Source organism: Priapulus caudatus, unplaced genomic scaffold (genome assembly GCF_000485595.1).
Source record: "Priapulus caudatus unplaced genomic scaffold, Priapulus_caudatus-5.0.1 Scaffold296, whole genome shotgun sequence".
NCBI lineage: Eukaryota > Metazoa > Priapulida > Priapulimorpha > Priapulimorphida > Priapulidae > Priapulus > Priapulus caudatus.
Genome location: NW_014577357.1, coordinates 128,873 through 148,161, shown reverse-complemented (window position 1 = coordinate 148,161; position 19,289 = coordinate 128,873). Strand labels below are relative to the sequence as shown.

General features: G+C 42.2%; 2 protein-coding genes across 2 annotated transcripts in view; both read left to right on the top strand.

Annotated features, from left to right (window-relative positions):
* Positions 1-2,973, top strand: part of LOC106808682 (trypsin-like) — a 4,468-nt gene extending 1,495 nt beyond the window's left edge. Inside the window, exons 4-6 of the mRNA XM_014811505.1 lie at positions 537-726; positions 1,113-1,249; positions 2,023-2,973. Coding sequence (XP_014666991.1) covers positions 537-726; positions 1,113-1,249; positions 2,023-2,190 — 495 coding nt within the window. The 3' untranslated portion in view covers positions 2,191-2,973. The remainder of the gene's footprint in view (positions 1-536; positions 727-1,112; positions 1,250-2,022) is intronic.
* A 6,198-nt stretch (positions 2,974-9,171) lies between these two features.
* On the top strand, positions 9,172-17,068 carry LOC106808694 (40S ribosomal protein S13). The gene is made up of 6 exons (XM_014811522.1): positions 9,172-9,237; positions 12,623-12,671; positions 15,286-15,364; positions 15,555-15,724; positions 16,350-16,450; positions 16,940-17,068. Exons 1-6 carry the CDS (start codon positions 9,215-9,217, stop codon positions 16,971-16,973), a joined length of 456 nt encoding a protein of 151 aa, XP_014667008.1. The 5' UTR covers positions 9,172-9,214; the 3' UTR covers positions 16,974-17,068.
* The last annotated feature ends 2,221 nt before the right edge of the window (positions 17,069-19,289 follow it).

Genomic DNA, 19,289 nt, shown 5'->3' with positions numbered 1-19,289 from the left:
TATATATATATATATATATACGCGATCTCGGATAAGCAGTGTAGCGCACATTTTACCACATTCAAAATTTCAAAATCGGATTCTATGTTCGCGGCCACCGAAAAGTTTTAATCTGCATCTTTTCTAGTATTAAAACCACTCACATTCGAATGAACCATATGAATACGAATACACCAACTATGCGTGCTCAACTTACGCGATAAAATAACAGGCTGAATAAATAAGGGTGCGCCCCTATGTATTCCACGTGTATACGCATCAGCATAGTGCATGAGGACATCCAGATTTCCTTTCTCATTTTGTTTTGCTAAGCGTTGTTCGAGAAAGCTATAAATCGCATTTGATCGAGACACACGACTGGCACCGAGTTGCTTTAAATATACTTAGTGATATGTAGCTGCAATTGTGTCGATTCTTGGATATTTTCAGATCTAACGTACAATCACAAATGATATATGATCGGATATTAGAGATACTTGAAAAACTCATACTAAATCTACCGTATATATTAAAAATACACTAATGACTTATTTTAGGTTTCATCCATCGTTGTGCACGAAGACTATAGGTCTGCAAACGACATTGCGCTCGTTAAGTTGGCTGAGCCAGCGGTGCTTGGACCCAATGTGGGCCTTGTACAACTGGCTGCACTGGACAAAACCAACGTGGACGCACTGATGGGCGAAACCTGTGTGGTCAGCGGATGGGGAACAACATCCTACGGAGGTCCGATCCCTAACTTCCGCGCGCCCTTTACATTTCCTTCCTCTTCTACTTACCTTCTCACATACTTACTGCAATGTCCCTCACAAGCTCCACACCCCACGATTTACTGCACGCGTTTGAAATCAGCCCTGTTGAATCTTGGTCTATTTCACACGAATAAGAAACAGCAGGGCCAACTAAATAGCTCAGTTATTAAGTTAGTCAAAACACATAGAAAATCTGTTGAACTGAATGGGACGTAATAGAACGGAATTGAATCGGTTTAAAAAAAAAAAAATATTAGCGCTGGAAACGAGCAATATTGCAAACTATATTTAACCATTCGGCGTATGTGTTATTTTTCTATGAGAGCTAACCTAGTCTGTGTTTTTTGCTGCCGCTCACAGGTCGACAGTCAGACGTCCTGTTGGAAGCGGATGTTATAGGCATCAGCCAAGCAACCTGCAACGCACAGTACGAATACGACGGTGGTATCGATGCAGGAATGGTGTGTGCAGCCGCTCCCGGGAAGGATTCGTGCCAGGTACGCGTTGATGTTGGGATATTTAGCTCCTTGATGTTGGGTGGGCCCGACACGCCGCCATTAATAACGAGTACCGCTACAAATAAATATAATCTTCAGTAAGATGAACTAATCAAACATAAGCACACTAACAAAATTTAATATCACAATAACTATGTCCAGACCAAGCACCCTAACTAAGTAAGGCGTTGCAGGGTCAGGCAGCCGTAGCAGGAGTAAGATAATATATATATCTATATTATCTTACTATATACCTATATACTACGATTACGAATATATTATATATTATTATATATAATATACGTATATATATAATATAATATATATATATATATAGATATTCCATATACCATATATTTATCTACTCCTGGTAGCTAGTAGCTAGTGTATAATTAGTAGTAAGTACTAGTATGTTAGTAGTTAGTAAGTAAGAGTTAGTAGTAGTATAGTAGTCAGTAGTAGTAGCAGGCAATCAGGCACAGCAACACCAGGCGCAAGCAGCTAGCGAGTACGCAGTCAGCAGTAGCAGTAGGCAGTAGTAGTAGTAGCAGAGTAGTAGTAGTAGTAGTAGTAGTAGTAGTGGCAGTAGTAGTAGCAGTAGCAGCAGCAGCAGCAGCAGCAGCAGCAGCAGCAGTAGCAGTAGCAGTAGCAGTAGCAGTAGCAGTAGCAGTAGCAGTAGCAGTAGCAGTAGTAGTAGCAGTAGCAGTAGTAGTAGTTGTAGTAGTAGTAGTAGTAGTAGTAGTCTCGTAAATTGACCGTTTAAACTGTTTTAGGGTGACTCTGGTGGACCGATGGTCGTCGTAAATGACGTCGGCGTCCCAATTCTGGAGGGCGTGGTGTCGTTCGGACGAGGTTGTGCGTATCCGAACTACGCGGGAGTGTACACCAGAGTGTCTTTCTACCGAGACTGGGTGGATAGCAAAATAGGATCGAGCCCATGAATAAATAAACTACCAGATGGCCTCTGCAATCGCCAGCAACATCACTACGACTACTGCTGCGACAACGACTACGACTACCCCACAGGCTTCATAACTATTGAGAAGCGATATAACAATTACCATTTGTAATCAAGGATAGTTTGGGACCCCGCAAATTCGTTTTCGCATATGTGCTAAACTAATCCGGGGTGCTAAACTAGGCTTGGGCCGCCATTCGCATGATCCGAGCATTCCTGTGACATTTGCATGGTGTTGAAAGATGAGCTAGTATGGTGTCGGTTAATATCAGCATTTAGCAACTTGTTTCCTTGTAACGATTGTTACCTCTCCGTATACTACGTCCATGTCTTTCCTATCGGCTATCATAAGATGTCATAAGATGTCATAAGATAAGCCTTGCTTCTGAGAAAACTCGAAAAATTTGACGAGGGTCATTTAATTACCGAGGGCATAGACTACGGCCTGTTCAGATTTTTGACAAAAAATATTTTTCAAAAACGTAATGTCGAGAGAAATTAAAGCTAGTTGTATTCAGCTAAAGGTAGTTTATTCACCGATTTTCTTTAGATGCATCACTTGTATAACGTAATAGTTGCTTTTTCACCTATTAATGTAATACTGAAACAATATGGCAGTAGCAAATATTCGTGTTTCTAGGGGTAGTTAATAATTTATGTTTATCGTAAAACTAGCATCTCTATAGTTGATTAATATTAAGATGGTATAGGTATAACACATCGTATAATGAACAACGGCGTTGCAATAAAATATATAGTTCGCATAGACACTGTTTTACGGACTCTAATTATTTAACTTGAGCAACACTTAGCAGAACCGGGGTTTTGTCAGAATTCCGTCGTGTCAAATTTAACAGGGAACATGTGCGGAATCAGGACCGTAGCCTCTGGAGGGGGCAAGGGGCACTCACCCCACAGATTTTGGAGCAAAATTAAAAAATAAGCTTAACCAATAATCGTAAATAACTCTAATGCGGTTTTTGGTCACTTATCCGTGAAAGTATTGCCTCAGACCCACCCCTACTACGCTATGGACGTCGATCAAGAGCTGCGCCCGTCGCTCATCATTACACAGTTCAGAGTCATGAAATGATGCCCCCCCTCTAAGAATTTGCCTAGCCTACGGCCCTGGGAGTTGGCTGGCTGCCAACCTCTCATAAACTCGGAGAAACCCCTGGGAGCCTCACACCGCGCGTACCTTAATTAATTCACTCTCTTCCACAAACATCGGTGCATGAACGTCGCGATTATCTCTCTGGAACCTTTTTTCTTTCCAATGGTTCACAAAGACACCCGCGCACGCACGCAGACACGCACGCACACACAGACCCACACTCTCTTCTGATACTATTGCCACGTTTGCACGCTTGTAGTGCGTACGGTACCGTAGAGTTTGATACGGGTACACTATAATGCTGTACACATATGCATTATCGGTAGAACAACCAGGGGGGTTTAATCACAGACGTTTTTGCTGTTTTAATAACAAAATGACCACGAAATATATTTACTATACGAAAGTTTACACACCCTATATTGCCAAATAATTCCACGTAAACACCGTTCTCTCCAACAGACAATTCTGCCGCACGCACGCCACTTTGCACAACCTCACAAAAGATAGAGACGCTGTAATACGCCCGCGTTGGGCATTATAGGCCCCTTCAAGTTCAAGTAAAATTTATTTTTATCGGTATATAATGAACATTATTAACATAAGCTAAGAGCTTTTGCACCGATATCAAACAAAAGTAAATAGATAGTGAGTAAAACATGATAAAAACTGCGTAACTGCAGTGTTACTATCATATAATTGGCTGAATCTTTAACTACGCCATAAAGGGAACCGACTCAACCTTCTCAACTAAATTCTTTCTGGAAGTGTCGCGATCCCCAAAGTCAAGTACAACAGGATGGGTCCATCGCGCACACGGAACAAAATCGACAACAAGCTTGCAGTCAAAGAGTCATTAGAACTTCACAAGGGGAATTCAAAAACTCATTCTTTCCACGGACCATCATGGACTGGAATATCTGCACGCAGACCGTGATCGACCCCATCAGTGTCGCAGTCGCGGCCGAGGGCGCCTAATTTCACCACGCCCCATCACCTGCATCATAATACGCATATACACGGTCGACACAGACGCACGACATTGAGCATCTGCACCTGTACCCACCCCACGATTCGAGTAGCCTTCTAAACACGTTGAAGTTCTCACTCCGACGTATACATTTCGGCAAATCGTCCCATATTCTAGCTCCTTCATTCCAGCTTTTCTTACCACAAGTGGCCCTTTCAAAACGTGGGATGTGTACACGGTAATTAAAACTATATCTGGACTCGTTCTTTACATCAAGATCGAGGCGGTATACAGGCCGATCTTTAGTGAGAATTTAAAAAACTTCAATGGCTATGAGCTTCTGTCTTTGTAGTTTGAGACTGACTGATTTGTTTCTTGCTAGTAAGCTGCCATAGTCACTGCTGAAGTCATTATACACACATTTTAATGCTCTATAATTGAGCTTTTCGAGCTTTTTCTCATTTGCTTTGTCACAGAAGTGCCATATAATAGGACAAAAGTTAAAGTTTGAGCTGATAAAAGACGAATATATTATTTTCCTGCAACTAACAGGCAGATGCCGTCCGATACGTTTCAGTGCATTGATTTGCCTGGCCACCTTTTGACAAAGCTTTGAAATGTACCAAGCGTTGAATTGAGTTTAAAGTCAATGGTCACACCCAGCAATTTTACTTCATCAGTGCATTTAATATCCGTCCCGCCGACAGTGAAGGGGGGGGGGGCACCGATCATAGGTTTTCTTCCCAATCGCAATGCCCTGAAACTTGGCAGGGTTTGCCTGCATTTGATTTTTGGAAAACCAATCGATCAGCACCTCCGCCTCAGTCTCGAGGGTATGTTTCATATCTATAAAGTCTTCACTAGAGTAGGAGATGGTATTGTCATCTGCGTAGTTACATAAACTGCCATCATTCATAAAATATATCATTTATAAATATGTTAAATATCAGTGGACCTAGTATGGATCCCTGCGGTATTCCTTTTTGCAGGTATAGAAAGTCACTGCAACGATTACCCATGCGTACACATTGTTTGCGATCTGTCGTATAGCTTTGATTAAGATTTACAGCACTGTTGTCCACATTGTATGCTTTTAGCTTCTCAAAAATCAGTGCGTGGGGCAAGCAGTCATAAGCCTTCGACAGATCCATTAAGATAGCACCAACAAAATGACCCCGGTCGAGAGCCCATCTCCACTCCTCTGTCAGCGCTATTAAAGCGGATTGGCAGCTGTACCCTTTGCGATACGCCGAGAGGTATGGGTGAAAGAGTTCCCGAAAGTGGTCACTAAGTTGGTCCGCAATTGCCCTCTCAAACAGTTTTGATACTATAGGTAATATACTGATTGGTCTGTAGTTATCCTTAATCAAGGTATCATCCTTTTAAAAAAATTGGTGATACGCGTGCTTCTTTAAGAGCAGCTGGGAAAGAGCTGTCTCTTAACATTTCATTTATAATACAAGTAATAGATTCTATAATGGCTGGTTTTACCTTGTTTGGTACATTAGCAGAGAGGTTATCGAGCCCTGTTGCTTTCTTACTGTCAATTCTTGACAAGTATTTGTCTACCTGCCGGGAGCTGATAGGGTTGAAGGTAAGTTTGTGGCCCTGGTTTGCCTTTTCTCGTACCTTCCATACACTCGGATGGCTCGTAACCTCCTGTTCTGACATATTATCGGCTACACTAACAAAAAATTTATTGAAAATATTTGATACGGATGTCTGATCGGATACGACAGCATTATCCTCTAAAAGGCAGACATCCTCACCACTTGAAGCACCTTTACTCAGGAATGGTTTGATGGTAGGCCAGAAATCTCGTGATTTTGGTCCACCAGCACACCTTTCCATAAAGTATGTGTTGACGGACTCTCTCTTAAGTTTTGTAACCTTATTCCTTTGAATTCGGTAATCCCAGTTCTTTTTTTATTTACATTTTAGGAAAATACGCCAAAGTTTTTTCTTAAAGTTGATAGCTTTCCTTAATTCCCCGTTCATAAAAGGGGCAGTTTTCTCCCTTGTTTTCTTTACCTTTATGGGAATGTGCCGGTCGATGACCTCGCCAAGCATCACCCCATGGGCCCAGTAGACATCATCTATGTCATCAAACACGTGTGCCACATTGAGTGGTGCCCGCCCGACATCACTGAACAACTCACTCTCATCAAGGTGGGTCTACCGAATTTGGGTCTGAGAGCGAGGTTTAATTAGACATTTCATCACACAAGCTATAATGTGGTGACAATCACTCAGCCCAATATCACATGACATAAATTTTTTGAAAGACCTATAACGATTTGTTAGTATGACATCAACTAGAGATGGATCACAGTTTTTTGTAAAACATGTAGGTGTTTTTATCAAATTTGCCAAGTCAAAAACGTCACAAATGTCCTTCAGTGTCTGCGACTTTTTTGACATAGCATGTCGAAGTTCAGGTTGCCAATAAGCAGCAGGTTTTCATAGTGTTGCATGCTAATGTCTAGGAACATGATGATGTCCTCTGAGAAAGTTCGATTCGCCATGGTTGGCGTCTTGTAGGCGGCCATCATCAGCCACTTTTTATTGTTGATAACCAGCTCGATGTTCAACGCTTCCACTGTTTTAATTACATGATTTGTTTCACGGATCGAATGCTTCGATTCACGGATTGAATAATGCGATCAATGAATCGAATCATTCGATCCGTGAATCAAATTATTCGATCCGTAAATCAAATCATTTGATCCGTGGATCAAAATAGAGGAAGAAGGACGAGGTATACGAAGAGGGGAGAAGGTGGTACAGGAGGAAGGAGAGAAGGTAGAGAACGAGGGAGAAGGTAGTGGGGAAGGAGGAGGGGAGAAGGGGTGGAGGTAGAAGAGGTAGAGGACGAGGGAAAGGGTAGTAGAGGAGGAGGAGGGGGAGAAGAGGAGGAAATAGAAAAGGGGGACAAGAAGGAGGTAGAAAAGGGGTACAGGAAGGAGGTCGAGGAGGAGGGTAGAAGGTGGTCGAGGAGGAGGGTAGAAGGTGGTAGGGGAGGAAGGGGAGGAGGTAAAGGAGGGAGGAGGTAGAGGGGGAGAATGTGGTAGAGGGAGGAAGTCGAGGATGATGGGGGAAGGTGGAGGAGGTAGAGGAGAGAGGGAGAAGGTAGAAGAGGGAGTAGGTAGAGGATGGTGGGAGAAGACGGAGGAGGTAGAGAAGGGGGAGAAAGTGGTAAAGAAGGAGAGGGAGGAGGTAGAAGAGGGAGGAGGTAGAAGAAGGGGAGAATGTGGTGGAAGAGGACGAGAAGTGGGGAGATAGGGGAGAGAGGAGGTAGAGGAGGGGAGAGAAGGTAGTGGAGGAAAAGAGGGGGAGAAGAGGAGGAGGTAGAAAAGGGGGACAAGAAAAAGGTAGAAAAAGGGTACAGAAAGGAGGTCGAGGAGGAGAGTAAAAGGTGGTCGAGGAGGAGGGTAGAAAGTGGTGGGAGAGGAGGGGGAGGAGGGGGAGGAGGGGGAGGAGGGGAGGAGGGGGAGGAGGTTGAGGAGGGAGGAGGTAGAGGGGGTGAATGTGGTGGAGGGAAGGGGGAGTTGGGAGATAGTGGAGAGAGGAGGTAGTGGAGGGGGAGAAGGTAGAAAAGGGAGGATGTAGAGGATGGTGGGAGAAGGTGGAGAAGGTAGAAGAGATTGGGAGAATGTGGAGGAAGTAGAGGAGGGGGAGAAGCTGGTGGAGAAGAAGGGGGAGGAGGTGGTAGAAAAGGAGAATGGGAAGAAGGGGGAGGAGGTAGAGGAGGGGGAGCAGGTGGTGGAGGAGGAGGAGGGAGAGAAGGTGGCGGAGGAGGAGGGGAAGAAGGTGGTGAGGGAAGGAGGGAGGGAGAAGGCCGAGGTGGTAAGTGAGTGAGTGAGTGAGTGAGTGAGAGAGAGAGGGAGGGAGGGAGGGAGGGAAGATGGAGGGAGTGATCGAGGCGTCTTGTGCTCACCGGCCTGCCCGCAGAATGCACAATATATTGTAAGCAGGCAAATCCCACACGCCAGGGGAGTGATGGCGATGCGGGAACTCAACCTGTGTCAGGGGAAATGTACAAAACAGAGACGGGAAGGTCAACGGTCGGGCCCGAGATCAAAGTGAGCCGTGGCTCGGGACAGAGCCGGCCAGCCGGAAAGCACGTAATTCCGTAAATCGAAGCATTCGATTCTTGAATCGAATCATTCGATTCGTGAATCGAATCATTCGATTCGTGAATCGAATCATTCGATCCGTGAATCGAATCATTCAATCAGGGCCAGGGGCGCGTACAGGATTTGTACCAGGGGGGGGGGGTCTAACCCTAACCCAAACTTGCGAGCACGTGAAGGGGGGGTCTGGGGGGGTCTGGGGGGGTCTGGGGGGGTCTGGGGGGGCCCTCCCCAAATTTTTTTAGAAAATTAGACCTTTTTAGATGCGTTTTCTGCGCGAGCAGGGAGGTCCGGACCCCCTGGACCCCCTCCCCCCTGTACACGCCCCTGTCAATCCGTGAATCGAAGCATTTGATCTGTGAATCGAAGCATTCGATCCGTGAATCGAATCATTTCTGATCCGTGAATCGAATGGGTCGATTCGCAGATCGAATGATTCAATGCGCAGATCAAATGATTCGATTGCAAAACCGAATGGTTTTGATGCCAGGATCGAATGGTTTGATTCTCTTTTCTGATATAAAATCAAATAATGTGAAGGGAATTATTGTCAAGGGAATTATTGTCGATTTATTGCATATAACATATGATTAAATAATCAAATATTATATGCGATAAATCAAATGTTATATGCAATAAATCAAATGATATATGTGATAAAATCAACCATAAAACAAAAATCGAATTATGAAACAAAAAACATGCCGAAATTATTTATTGCAAAATTCACCACTAGGTAGCGCTATTGGCTATCAACATGAGAACGTTCTTTCGGTAACTTGTCGCCATCATGGGTCGTATGCACGCTCCTGGGTTAGTAACAATTATTTACAGTTATACGAGACTAATATAGGTAATGGTCACAGAGATTGTAGTGATGTGTTTTTGTTACACTCGGTGTTTTATAGAAACACCGAAATAACAGCGGTGTTCTTGATATAAGTATAATTCGTGTGATTAAATTGACTAGAGGCACAGGCAGTGACTGAGTGAGGCACTTGTAAGTTGTAAGTTGTAGTTGTAAGTTGTAGATACAATAATGTAACCCAAACCCAGAAGGATAGGGTTACAAAGCGTCCGTATGGTTTTGTGCGGAGGAACGCCTGAGTGAATCACTCAGGGCGGTTTGCTGGTGCGTTTTCAGAGACTAGAACTTCCAAACTGGGTTTATTCTAAACACGAACCTTTCTCCGCTATCCGGGAACTTACTATAGTATATATCGCAATACTCTGTATTAAACTAATATAACCTGTTACAAAAATTTGAAGTGACGAGCGGCGAATATACTGAGCGCCATTTCTGTTGACCTGTGACGTACGCATTCCCAATGCGCATAGCGATCGGCAAACGCAGCGCCCTCCGATTGGTCGTTGAATACGCTCTTCAAACCGAAGTACGTCACAGGTCAACAGAAATGGCGCTCAGTACATTCGCCGCTCGTCACTTCGAATTTTTGTAACAGGTTATATTAGTTTAATACAGAGTATTGTGATACATAGTAAGTTCCCGGATAGCGGAGAAAGGTTCGTGTTTAGAATAAACCCAGTTTGGAAGTTCTAGTCTCTGAAAACGCACCAGCAAACCGCCCTGAGTGATTCACTCGGGCGTTCCTCCGCACAAAACCATACGGACGCTTTGTAACCCTATCCTCCTGGGTTTGGGTTACATTATTGTATCTAAGGCACTTGTAGTCCAAGCCGACGCAGACCCCAGTGGCAGTAATGGGGTCTGCGGCCGCGTCTATCTCAATCACGGAAAGCCACCTCCAGTTTGGAGGTACTTATAAGTAATATATGCGCCCGATATATACAATCCTATTGCGTGGAACTTACTTTAACCTGAACTTGAATCATTTATCTACGTGCATGCACGCTATGAATAATCATGTCCTGGTAGCGGCCACAACATAAAAATATATCAAGTTGTTAACCTAATTAGTAAATATATACATCCAAAGAAAATGTTCTGCCTTCATTCACATTTGTCAACCACATTTGTCATTCACATTTGTCATCGGTATTGTATATACATGCACCGGATATGTAGGCAAAACATATAGCAGCTATGGTGCATGTATATACAATACCGGTGACGTCACGCGTTCGCACGCCAGAATATTTCAAACGGGAATGCCAGTAGTGCTGACTTTGAGTAATAAAAGGATAAATACATGGTGTAAAGTTGTGGAAAGTGTTCAAAAAGATAGGTGAGATGTCCATGTAGATAAATAAGTGTTAAAAAAGCCCGATAATTTTGCATTTTGCGATCCATTTTTCGTGGGGACATGTGGTGACAGGTTGCAGTTGCGAAATCTAGCTGACAATGTTCTATAGCCCTGCGGCAGTTAATGAACTCGGGCTATAATACTAGAGCTAGGGCTATGTATGAGTCACGATTGTATGTTTATGTCATACCCAAACTTGGAATCTGCACAATCTCGAGATTGTGCAGCGATTGTGCTGCCCAAACTGCGGATTTCCTAGTTTGGCTGACCAATCTCAAGATTGGGCAAACTGAAAACAGTCGGTGATTTAACAACCGCTCATATCGAGTGTGTGGTGTGCATGGTGCAAACTAGGAAGAGATTTATCTCATATTTATCCAATTATTTATTATAATCTTTTAATATTTATACAAAGGTACCAAAAACATTAAGGAAAGAATGTATATATGACCTTATAGTTATGATATAACATTTGAAATCCTAATAATCATATGTTTGTGCAAGCTCTGTTTACCTCTGTTTTTGGCGCAATCTCAAGATTGGTTGCACAAACTGCGGATGCGCTGAAATTCCAAGTTTGTGCAAGATTCCAAGTTTGGGCACAACATTTACATCGAACAATAGAGTAAAATAAGAAGTATAATGCAGCAATTTAACCATAAAAAGTGAACAGAATTACTTATATTTTGTGAAAAGTGAAAATATTTTTTTCATTTATTATTTGCGATGTCGTAATCACTTATCACGCATGGGATTTTGTTAGTGTCTTCCATACTGACTGAGTGATACCTACCGACATTCGCTTCCTTGCCCAAAATTGAATTGTAAAATAGCTACCTTATATACTGCAGCGTTGATTTGTCAAATTAATCAACATTAGAATGTCTACTTCGTTAATGTACCTTGAACTATGAATAATGCTATGAAGTTATGAGCTAGGCACCACATGATTTTGTGGTGTACGTTATTTTTGTCCAACACTATGGCAATATGGTTCGAGCCGACGCAGACCCCAGTAATGGGGTCTGTGGCCTTGTTTATCTTGATCACGGAAAGCCACCTCCAGTTTGGAGGTGGCACTTATAACTTATAAGTAATATATGCGCTCGATATATACAATCCTATTGCGTGGAACTTACTTTAATCGGAACTTGAATCGTTTATCTACGTGCATGCACGCTATGATGTCCTGGTAGCGGCCACAACAAGAATATATCAAGTTGTTTATCTAATGGCAAATATAAACATCCAAACAAAATGGTCTGTCACATAATTCACATTTGTCAACCAATGGAAATCACTTCCGGTTACTTCGGCTATTCCCGATGTTCAACAGGAAACATGGTAGTTTGCGGTTTTTCCTCAGCAATATCGCCATAGAGTTGTTTTATCTTGTCAGCATTCATCGTGTACAGAGATGTCAGCCTTAAGCTGACAGAGATGTCAGCCTTAAGCTGACAGAGATGTCAGCCTTAATTATTTCTGAGTGAAACCGAAACTACCGGAAGTGAATTTCATTGGCCGATCGAAAAATCGGTCCAATATGGCCAAAAATATCAAAGTTACTCTTACTAAGATGAATTATTGCATGAAAACAAAGTTCTGAAACGGAGATAAAGTCTTCGGAAAGCGATATTGACAAACAGAAGGTCTGTACTTGATATTTTGGGTCGGATATACCCCCGTCACGCCCTCAGTGCTACTCGATTCACCGATCCAATCCCCACAACAAAAATTGCAACAATTTTTACAAGGGTGACTGCAGACCTTAAACCCGCACCCTCAGATTAGTAAAGCGGAGTTATAACGTCTGCGTGCGGACAAAAGGCAATAGTGCTCGATCCTAGTTTGCGACCCTGGCCTAGTACCCCCAGTGCTGTGTAGGTTAGTTTTGAAATGACCAATGGATTGCTTACTGTACGTTTTACCTATATGTTATGGTTATTTACCATAGTCATGTTGTTTCTTTGCAGAAAGGGTATATCCCAGTCGGCTCTACCATATAGAAGATCCGTGCCTACGGTAAGGTATTCGTAGCTTGAAAATTTCGGTATCTTTCTGTGAACTCAATAATTTCTTTTTAATAGTTATTTATAATAATGATTGATAAAAAAAGTGGCATGATGCTTTTTTTGCTGGAAAAGTGTATTGTCCAACACTATAGCATTAAAGGGCTACTATACCCTAGACTTTTAGAGGATATTATGATAATAAGTACGTAAATAATAGTATATACCTAAACATTTCTGTAATCAAGCATTGACATTTGTCATAAAACAATTTTGAGTTTCAAAATCTTTATGTTTGACCACTGACCTGACACCGTGAAATTATGCTGTCAGCATGAAAAAGTTGCGCATTTTCCGATTTATTTTGCACATTACACTCTGAGGGCTAATCACAATTTAAGTGCAATTATAACTAACTGCTATTTCACTGAACGATTTTTATTGTAGGACAAATTCGTCCATATTATAACTGAAACTAAAGAGTTGTTTATAAGATATTGCAATCCTTCTCCTCGTAAAGTAATAGATAAGAAACACCCTCGGTCTGTAGCCTGCAGCCGAAACGTTGCGTTGCGCCACTGTCAATGGTTGCGTTGGAAGTGGTGCCACCGTCTGGTCAAAAACGTAAAAAAACAATTTTTAATGAATATTAAACAAATTATTTATGTAGCATAATTTAAAGCCAGTATTACGAGAGTTTTGCTCAGAAACCCTCGACCAAAAAAAAATTAGCAAAATATAGTCTCACCTCATGGCGGATATATCACTGATTACACCAGCATTAAAAACACTAAGATTTTATGCAGTTATAGGCTTATAGCATAGAAAATTGGATGATCACATCGTAACAGCAATGTATTTTATCGTGTCGCGATAATGGCAGAATTGGTAGACTTGTAAATTGTCGGTTATAAATTGAAAACAACTGCATTTGAGAGAGACTATGTCTATGGCAGATAGGCACTGGTGCTACTAGGCTACTAGCTAGTCCAAAACTACTGGCTCTAGTTTTAAGATTACAGCAAATGATTGTTTACAAAACTAGTTTAAAAATTGCATGTTTTGGTGAATATGAAGGTTTTATGACATTTCATTGTTACTCTAGACAATTGCTGTTACGCAAGCAATAACGGTAGGTATCATTAGTGGTGAAAACACTGGAAAACTCTCGTAATGATTACTTTAAATATTTTAACTGAAAATATGCTAGGAACATGTGTCCCTCTTAACACTTTCCCCGCGGATCCACGAGTCAGCTCGTAGATAGATTATTGGTTTTTGTTTCTCTGATTTCCAACAGATGGCAGGCACTACCTACATAGAAATTAAACAGGGACAGTCTATATTACTGCAGTCTTACATGAACTAACGAATACAATGCTTTACCGTTGATTCGAACGTGAAATTAGGAGTTTTGAGACTCAAGGTAAATTCGCGAGGTATTTTTGCATGTAGAAATACAAAACAAGGTTCATACCCCACACATGTGTAAGCAGACCTGCCAACTGTTACGTATTACCCGTGATTTGTTACGGACGCGAGTCAAAATTACGGTGTTACGGACGACCTCGAAAAATTACGGACAGCAAGAAATCTCTGAAATTTATATTTTTTAATGCAAAAAAAAGAAATAAACACAGTGTAAAATCAACTATTATCATGTAACATGACTACTGTGTCTGTAGATTTAGACTAATAGCTCTTAAAACGTAACGGTACTCACTGAAAATGGTAAATTATGCTGTGTTATGCGCTCGTCTGTCTGGTTTATGGGCGCAGCCATTTTGAATGACGTCACGGATCCAGGAATAGTAGTACCGCACTGAAGGCTATTTTCAGCCAATCACCGTGAGAGATAAATTGGAACTGCCAAATGACATCTTTATGCTAATTATGTTATTATTATACTGTAATAAGACTGACAAAAAGGTGTTACTGACAAATGCCTATTTGTTACGGAAAAATCCAATAATTATTACTGATGATCATCAGATGGGGTTGGCAGGTCTGTGTAAGCGTTGCCATATTTCTTACTGGAAAGAATAGTATACTGTCGAATGATATCGTAACAAACTCGAGAATCTATTGGTGTGGTGGCATTTGAGACGAAAATGCACGAAATGTCCGTTTTTGCCCTGTTTTCATATCAATATTATTATGAAGGGGAACGATTTCCATAATATTTGAATGTGTACGGGTGAGATAACATTCATACAGAGTAAATGTGTCAGTTTGGTTAGCTTTCCTGCAAAGGAAATGTGGTAAATCAATAAGTGAATACGCGGTAAAAACGGTACGATGAATACGCGGTAACGAAAATCCCAGCGCAGGGAGGTAGGTGCATTGTTAACACCGGCAGCGTTGAATGTGTTAACTGCTTTAACTTGTGTTTCTGTAGAGGCCAGTTGACCAGTTCCAATAAACCGACTTAATCTCTAGAATCGATAGCATGTTTACTAAGTTCAGGTATTTCTTTCTGTAAATTATCTTACAGTTGGAAAATATGCCATTGGATTCAAACATGGTTATAGTGTCAGTGTAGCACGAGAATTCAAGTTAATATCATATGGCTCGGTTACCTATTGTCAGTCAATCTAGCATGTGTCATTTAGGTCTGATTTTTTCAGTGGCTTAAACTAACCCCAGAGGATGTTAGAGAGCAGATATACAAACTTGCTAAGAAGGGATTAAGACCCTCACAGATTGGTGAGTCATAAAATCGTCAAAAAAGAGTTTGCTGGTGTGTTGTATCAAGTACAATTTCTCGATTAGTGTGAGTCATCCATTGCATGCGTTGATGTTTCAACGTCAACTGAATATGCCACGACTTTAACTGTCCAACCGTGGCTGCTTGATATTTTCCCCATAGGCTGAAATTATCTTTACCGTGTAACAGGTGTGATCCTTAGGGACTCGCATGGCGTTGCGCAAGTGAGATGGGTCACCGGAAACAAGATTCTACGAGTTCTCAAGACGAAGGGTCTTTCGCCCAACATCCCCGATGACCTTTACCACATGATCAAGAGGGCCGTGGCCATGAGGAAGCATCTGGAAAGAAACAGAAAGGTATTTCAGGGCTCCCTCTGGATGTTTTAAACTTAGAGTCAAGCTGCCAGTTATTTATTAGCCACCAATGAAAAACTACAGCCAATGTTAACTTTATCGTATTTGCTAAGCAAGGCATAAACAGGTGATGGGTCCGGGGAAAAAATATGTATGAAAACTTTTTAATAAAGTAGTCAAATAAAAATGTAATAATGTAGTTTAGTCTAGACAAAACTAGGTTGTTGCACTGTTGCACGGTAGTTGCCCCAAAGGACTAACCGTCTAGGTTACATAATTTTGCGAAGGTGGTGAACGCCAGCGGTAGCCCTGTATTTGAAACATGCCGTCGAAAACTTTCGTCGGGAACTGCTACGCTTTCTTGGCCTGCTAGATTCAATTGTGCCGTGGATGCTGAATGCGGCGGTGGTTTGTTAAAACTGCCGCGCTCGCGAGCAGTGTTATTATGGACACATGGCTGCCACCGTGTCGTGGGTCCTCAGAAACAACTGCAACATAAACCTCGGCGAACCCATTCGGGGCAGCTGCAGTGTGCAGTGTCTTTCCGAAGAAACGTCCGAAACACCATCGCGCGCGTGGCCTTGCCTGACTGACAGTTTCACACGTGTTTGTCTCTCTGCGGTTACAGGACAGGGATGCAAAGTTCCGTCTGATTCTTGTAGAGAGCCGTATCCACCGCCTCGCAAGATACTACAAGAGGAAGCGGGTTCTTCCCCCAAACTGGAAGTAGTAAGTTCTTAGTTGTGGCTCTTTACTAGACTGGTAGATGCAAAAGGCGGCGTGTGATACGACCGCACATTCTCGTTGACATCTTGTTATAGCCGACACTTAGTGTGAACGGTGACAGGCATCTGATCTGTGTTGCGAAACACGTCCCTTCACTTGCTTACCGCAGCGCCCGTGGCCTCTTCCCACTACCTGCACAGATATGAAGGGAAAATTGATTCGGGTCGCTGTATTGGAGTCATGTTGTTCACTGCATGATTTCCTTTTCTGTGTACCCAACAGCCGTCGTTTCGAAATCTAACGGCTTTAGATGAATCGAGTGCTGACGACTGTATTTCACAGTGATCGGCAACGCACAACCTATAGCTGTGTGTGTTGACAATTTCCAGCCGTCAAATTTGTCATGTGTGCGATGGTGACCCAACCTGTCTCGCGTTTTTGCGCCTTGCGCAAGTGCCGTAGCCTTACAAACTTGCTTTCTTCTGCTTACAGTGAATCCGACACAGCCTCCGCCATGGTCGCATAAATGAAGCACATGCAAATACGGTCAGCAAGGGGATTGATTCTATATCTGTATGAGGAGTGATGTACATTAATAAATGACATGGAGAGAATCCAATATTCTTTTTGTTTGAGTCGATGTTGAGATTATTTCGTTTATCACGGCGTGACACCTCAATAAAACAAGGTCTCAAATTAATCCGAATCAAAATAATCTGTAGTACACATTTATTAGATGATATATTACGAATTACACCAGGTTAAAAATTACAGAGAATTTCGACTTTTATTGGCTATAAAAGGAAAATTGAGCAGGAGTATTCAACAACAGTTATTTAAGAAAAATAGAAATGAATTTGAGTTCAAACATGTAGCAGCAAGCATTAAGGCACCCGCTTGTTTGTAATATGAAATTGCTCATGAATTGGTGGTACATGAACCCACCTTGTTGGTAAATGTTATCTATTTGCTGTTATCACTGTAACTGTACAATCATCTGAGTCTATGGATTGTAGTTAAGATTTCTTTATGATTTTCTCCGGTAGAAGGCGTTGCTGTTGATTTCAATTAAAAAAGCAGGGCTTTTCTTAGAACAAAAGACAGCAAGGTTTCTGGTGTCGCGGGAGTAATCGGCGTTTTGTTGCGACATGTGGAGAATGTAAAGGTAAATATGATTAAGGTGTATCGTCTATAGATGATCGCTAGTGTAATGTTATCTAGCCGTGTAATAGCTTAATTATGTACTTTGTATGTTCAGAGACGCCGGTTTCTATGGCTATGATTAGAAATAGGTTAATCATTACTGGTTTGAAGCGAGAGTAGTAGCATAGAAAGCCGCTGAGATCAATAATGAATATGTTAACCAAGATTGTGGAAGAATGGTTTTTATGATGTGTTAGATTAGTAGCTTGTGGTAATTCGAAGTCAGAAATCCTGTGGTGTATTGATATGTATGTATGCATGTAGCATTGTAATCGGCTGATATTGTAAATTACATTTTGTGTATTTCACATTTGTTGTTCAGGTTGTAAGGCTGTTCTGTTCACGGAGCTGGTGTTTAAGAGATCCGGCGAAACAGTAAGTTAGCATCTACTATGATTCAGGCATAATAAGCAATTTGCATAATTTCGATAGGGGTCATTTTACTCATTTATGGTGTTTATGAATATTAGAATTGTTAGCACGCTCATATATTAAACACATGTACGTATTTGGTTTTTGCAGAATTGAATGCTAGCTACCGTTGATACGATTGGTACGTTAATAAAGCATCTCAATCAAAGTCGGATTCTCTTGGTGTATTCGTCGACTTGTAGTCAAGTCTCATCTTTCCGCACAATTCAATTTGTTGGTCGGAACGGGGAAATAGCGGGAAACTACAACATGGAGCAGGCGCAGAGGTTGAGACGCGGAGTGCGCAGGGAGCTGTGTAGGAGGGTCTCGGATATGGAGACAGCGATTCAGGAGATCCGCAGCTGCAGGCTGTGCGCACTGAGTCAAGATTTGGTAGTAATGTGGTTGTTAGCCAGGCCTGGATCAGCAAGGTCATAGATAGAGAAAGTGTAAGCATAACTAACTTGAGCGGATACGCTGCCGACTTGGAGAACTGTCTGCAATCACTGGAAGCTTTAGGCTATTTGAATGAGCTCGATAACCGGGCCAGTCTGAGGCAGATTGTGTCTAAGTTGCCTAAGTTTCTTCAAAATAGATGGAGAACAGAAAATCAAAGGATTAAAGAAAGTGATGGCGAGTCTTCAGCAAATCTGGCAGCCGAAGCATCAGTGCATGTTGCTAGGGAAGATTTCGGGCGAGTTGCCAGACTGGCTGATTTAGTTAGATTCATCAAGCGGGTTGCTGATGAGGTTGAAGATCCAGTCTTTGGAGATGAGAGAGCGAGGTTAAGTAAACCGTCTGAGAGAATGAGACCTAGTAGGCAATATGATAAGATGCTTGTAAACCAGCTGCGTTCACACAAGGTGTATCCAGCGCCTCCAAGTGTTGGGTTTGCAAGAACAATCAGCACTGGACGGACCAGTGCAGCACTGTTCGATGGAATCCTCGCCGCCTGAAAGGAGGAAGATGTGCTATGACAACTATGCTGTTACTCTTGTCTAAAGGTAGCTGGGCGAGGGCACAGGGAGTCCACCTGCTCTAAGAGGAAGGCTTGTGGTGAAACAACAGATAACGGGGCATGTAAGGAATTCCACCACAAGCTCCTGCACGGGAGGAAGGAGGTTGGACAAATAGGGAATCTCAACATGGCGAAGAATAAGGATCCTATGTTGAGCATCTTGGATGTTGAGGTGTTTAAACGGAAAGGTTAGAAAGGAAGGTGTCCCAA

Bases quoted from the DNA above. Each gene is read 5' to 3' on its own strand.
- LOC106808694 (XM_014811522.1), top strand. From the start codon at position 9,215: ATGGGTCGTATGCACGCTCCTGG. The intron at 9,238-12,622 runs GTTAGTAACAAT...GTTTCTTTGCAG, and splicing joins GGTCGTATGCACGCTCCTGG to AAAGGGTATATCCCAGTCGG. The intron at 15,365-15,554 runs GTGAGTCATAAA...ACCGTGTAACAG, and splicing joins ATTAAGACCCTCACAGATTG to GTGTGATCCTTAGGGACTCG.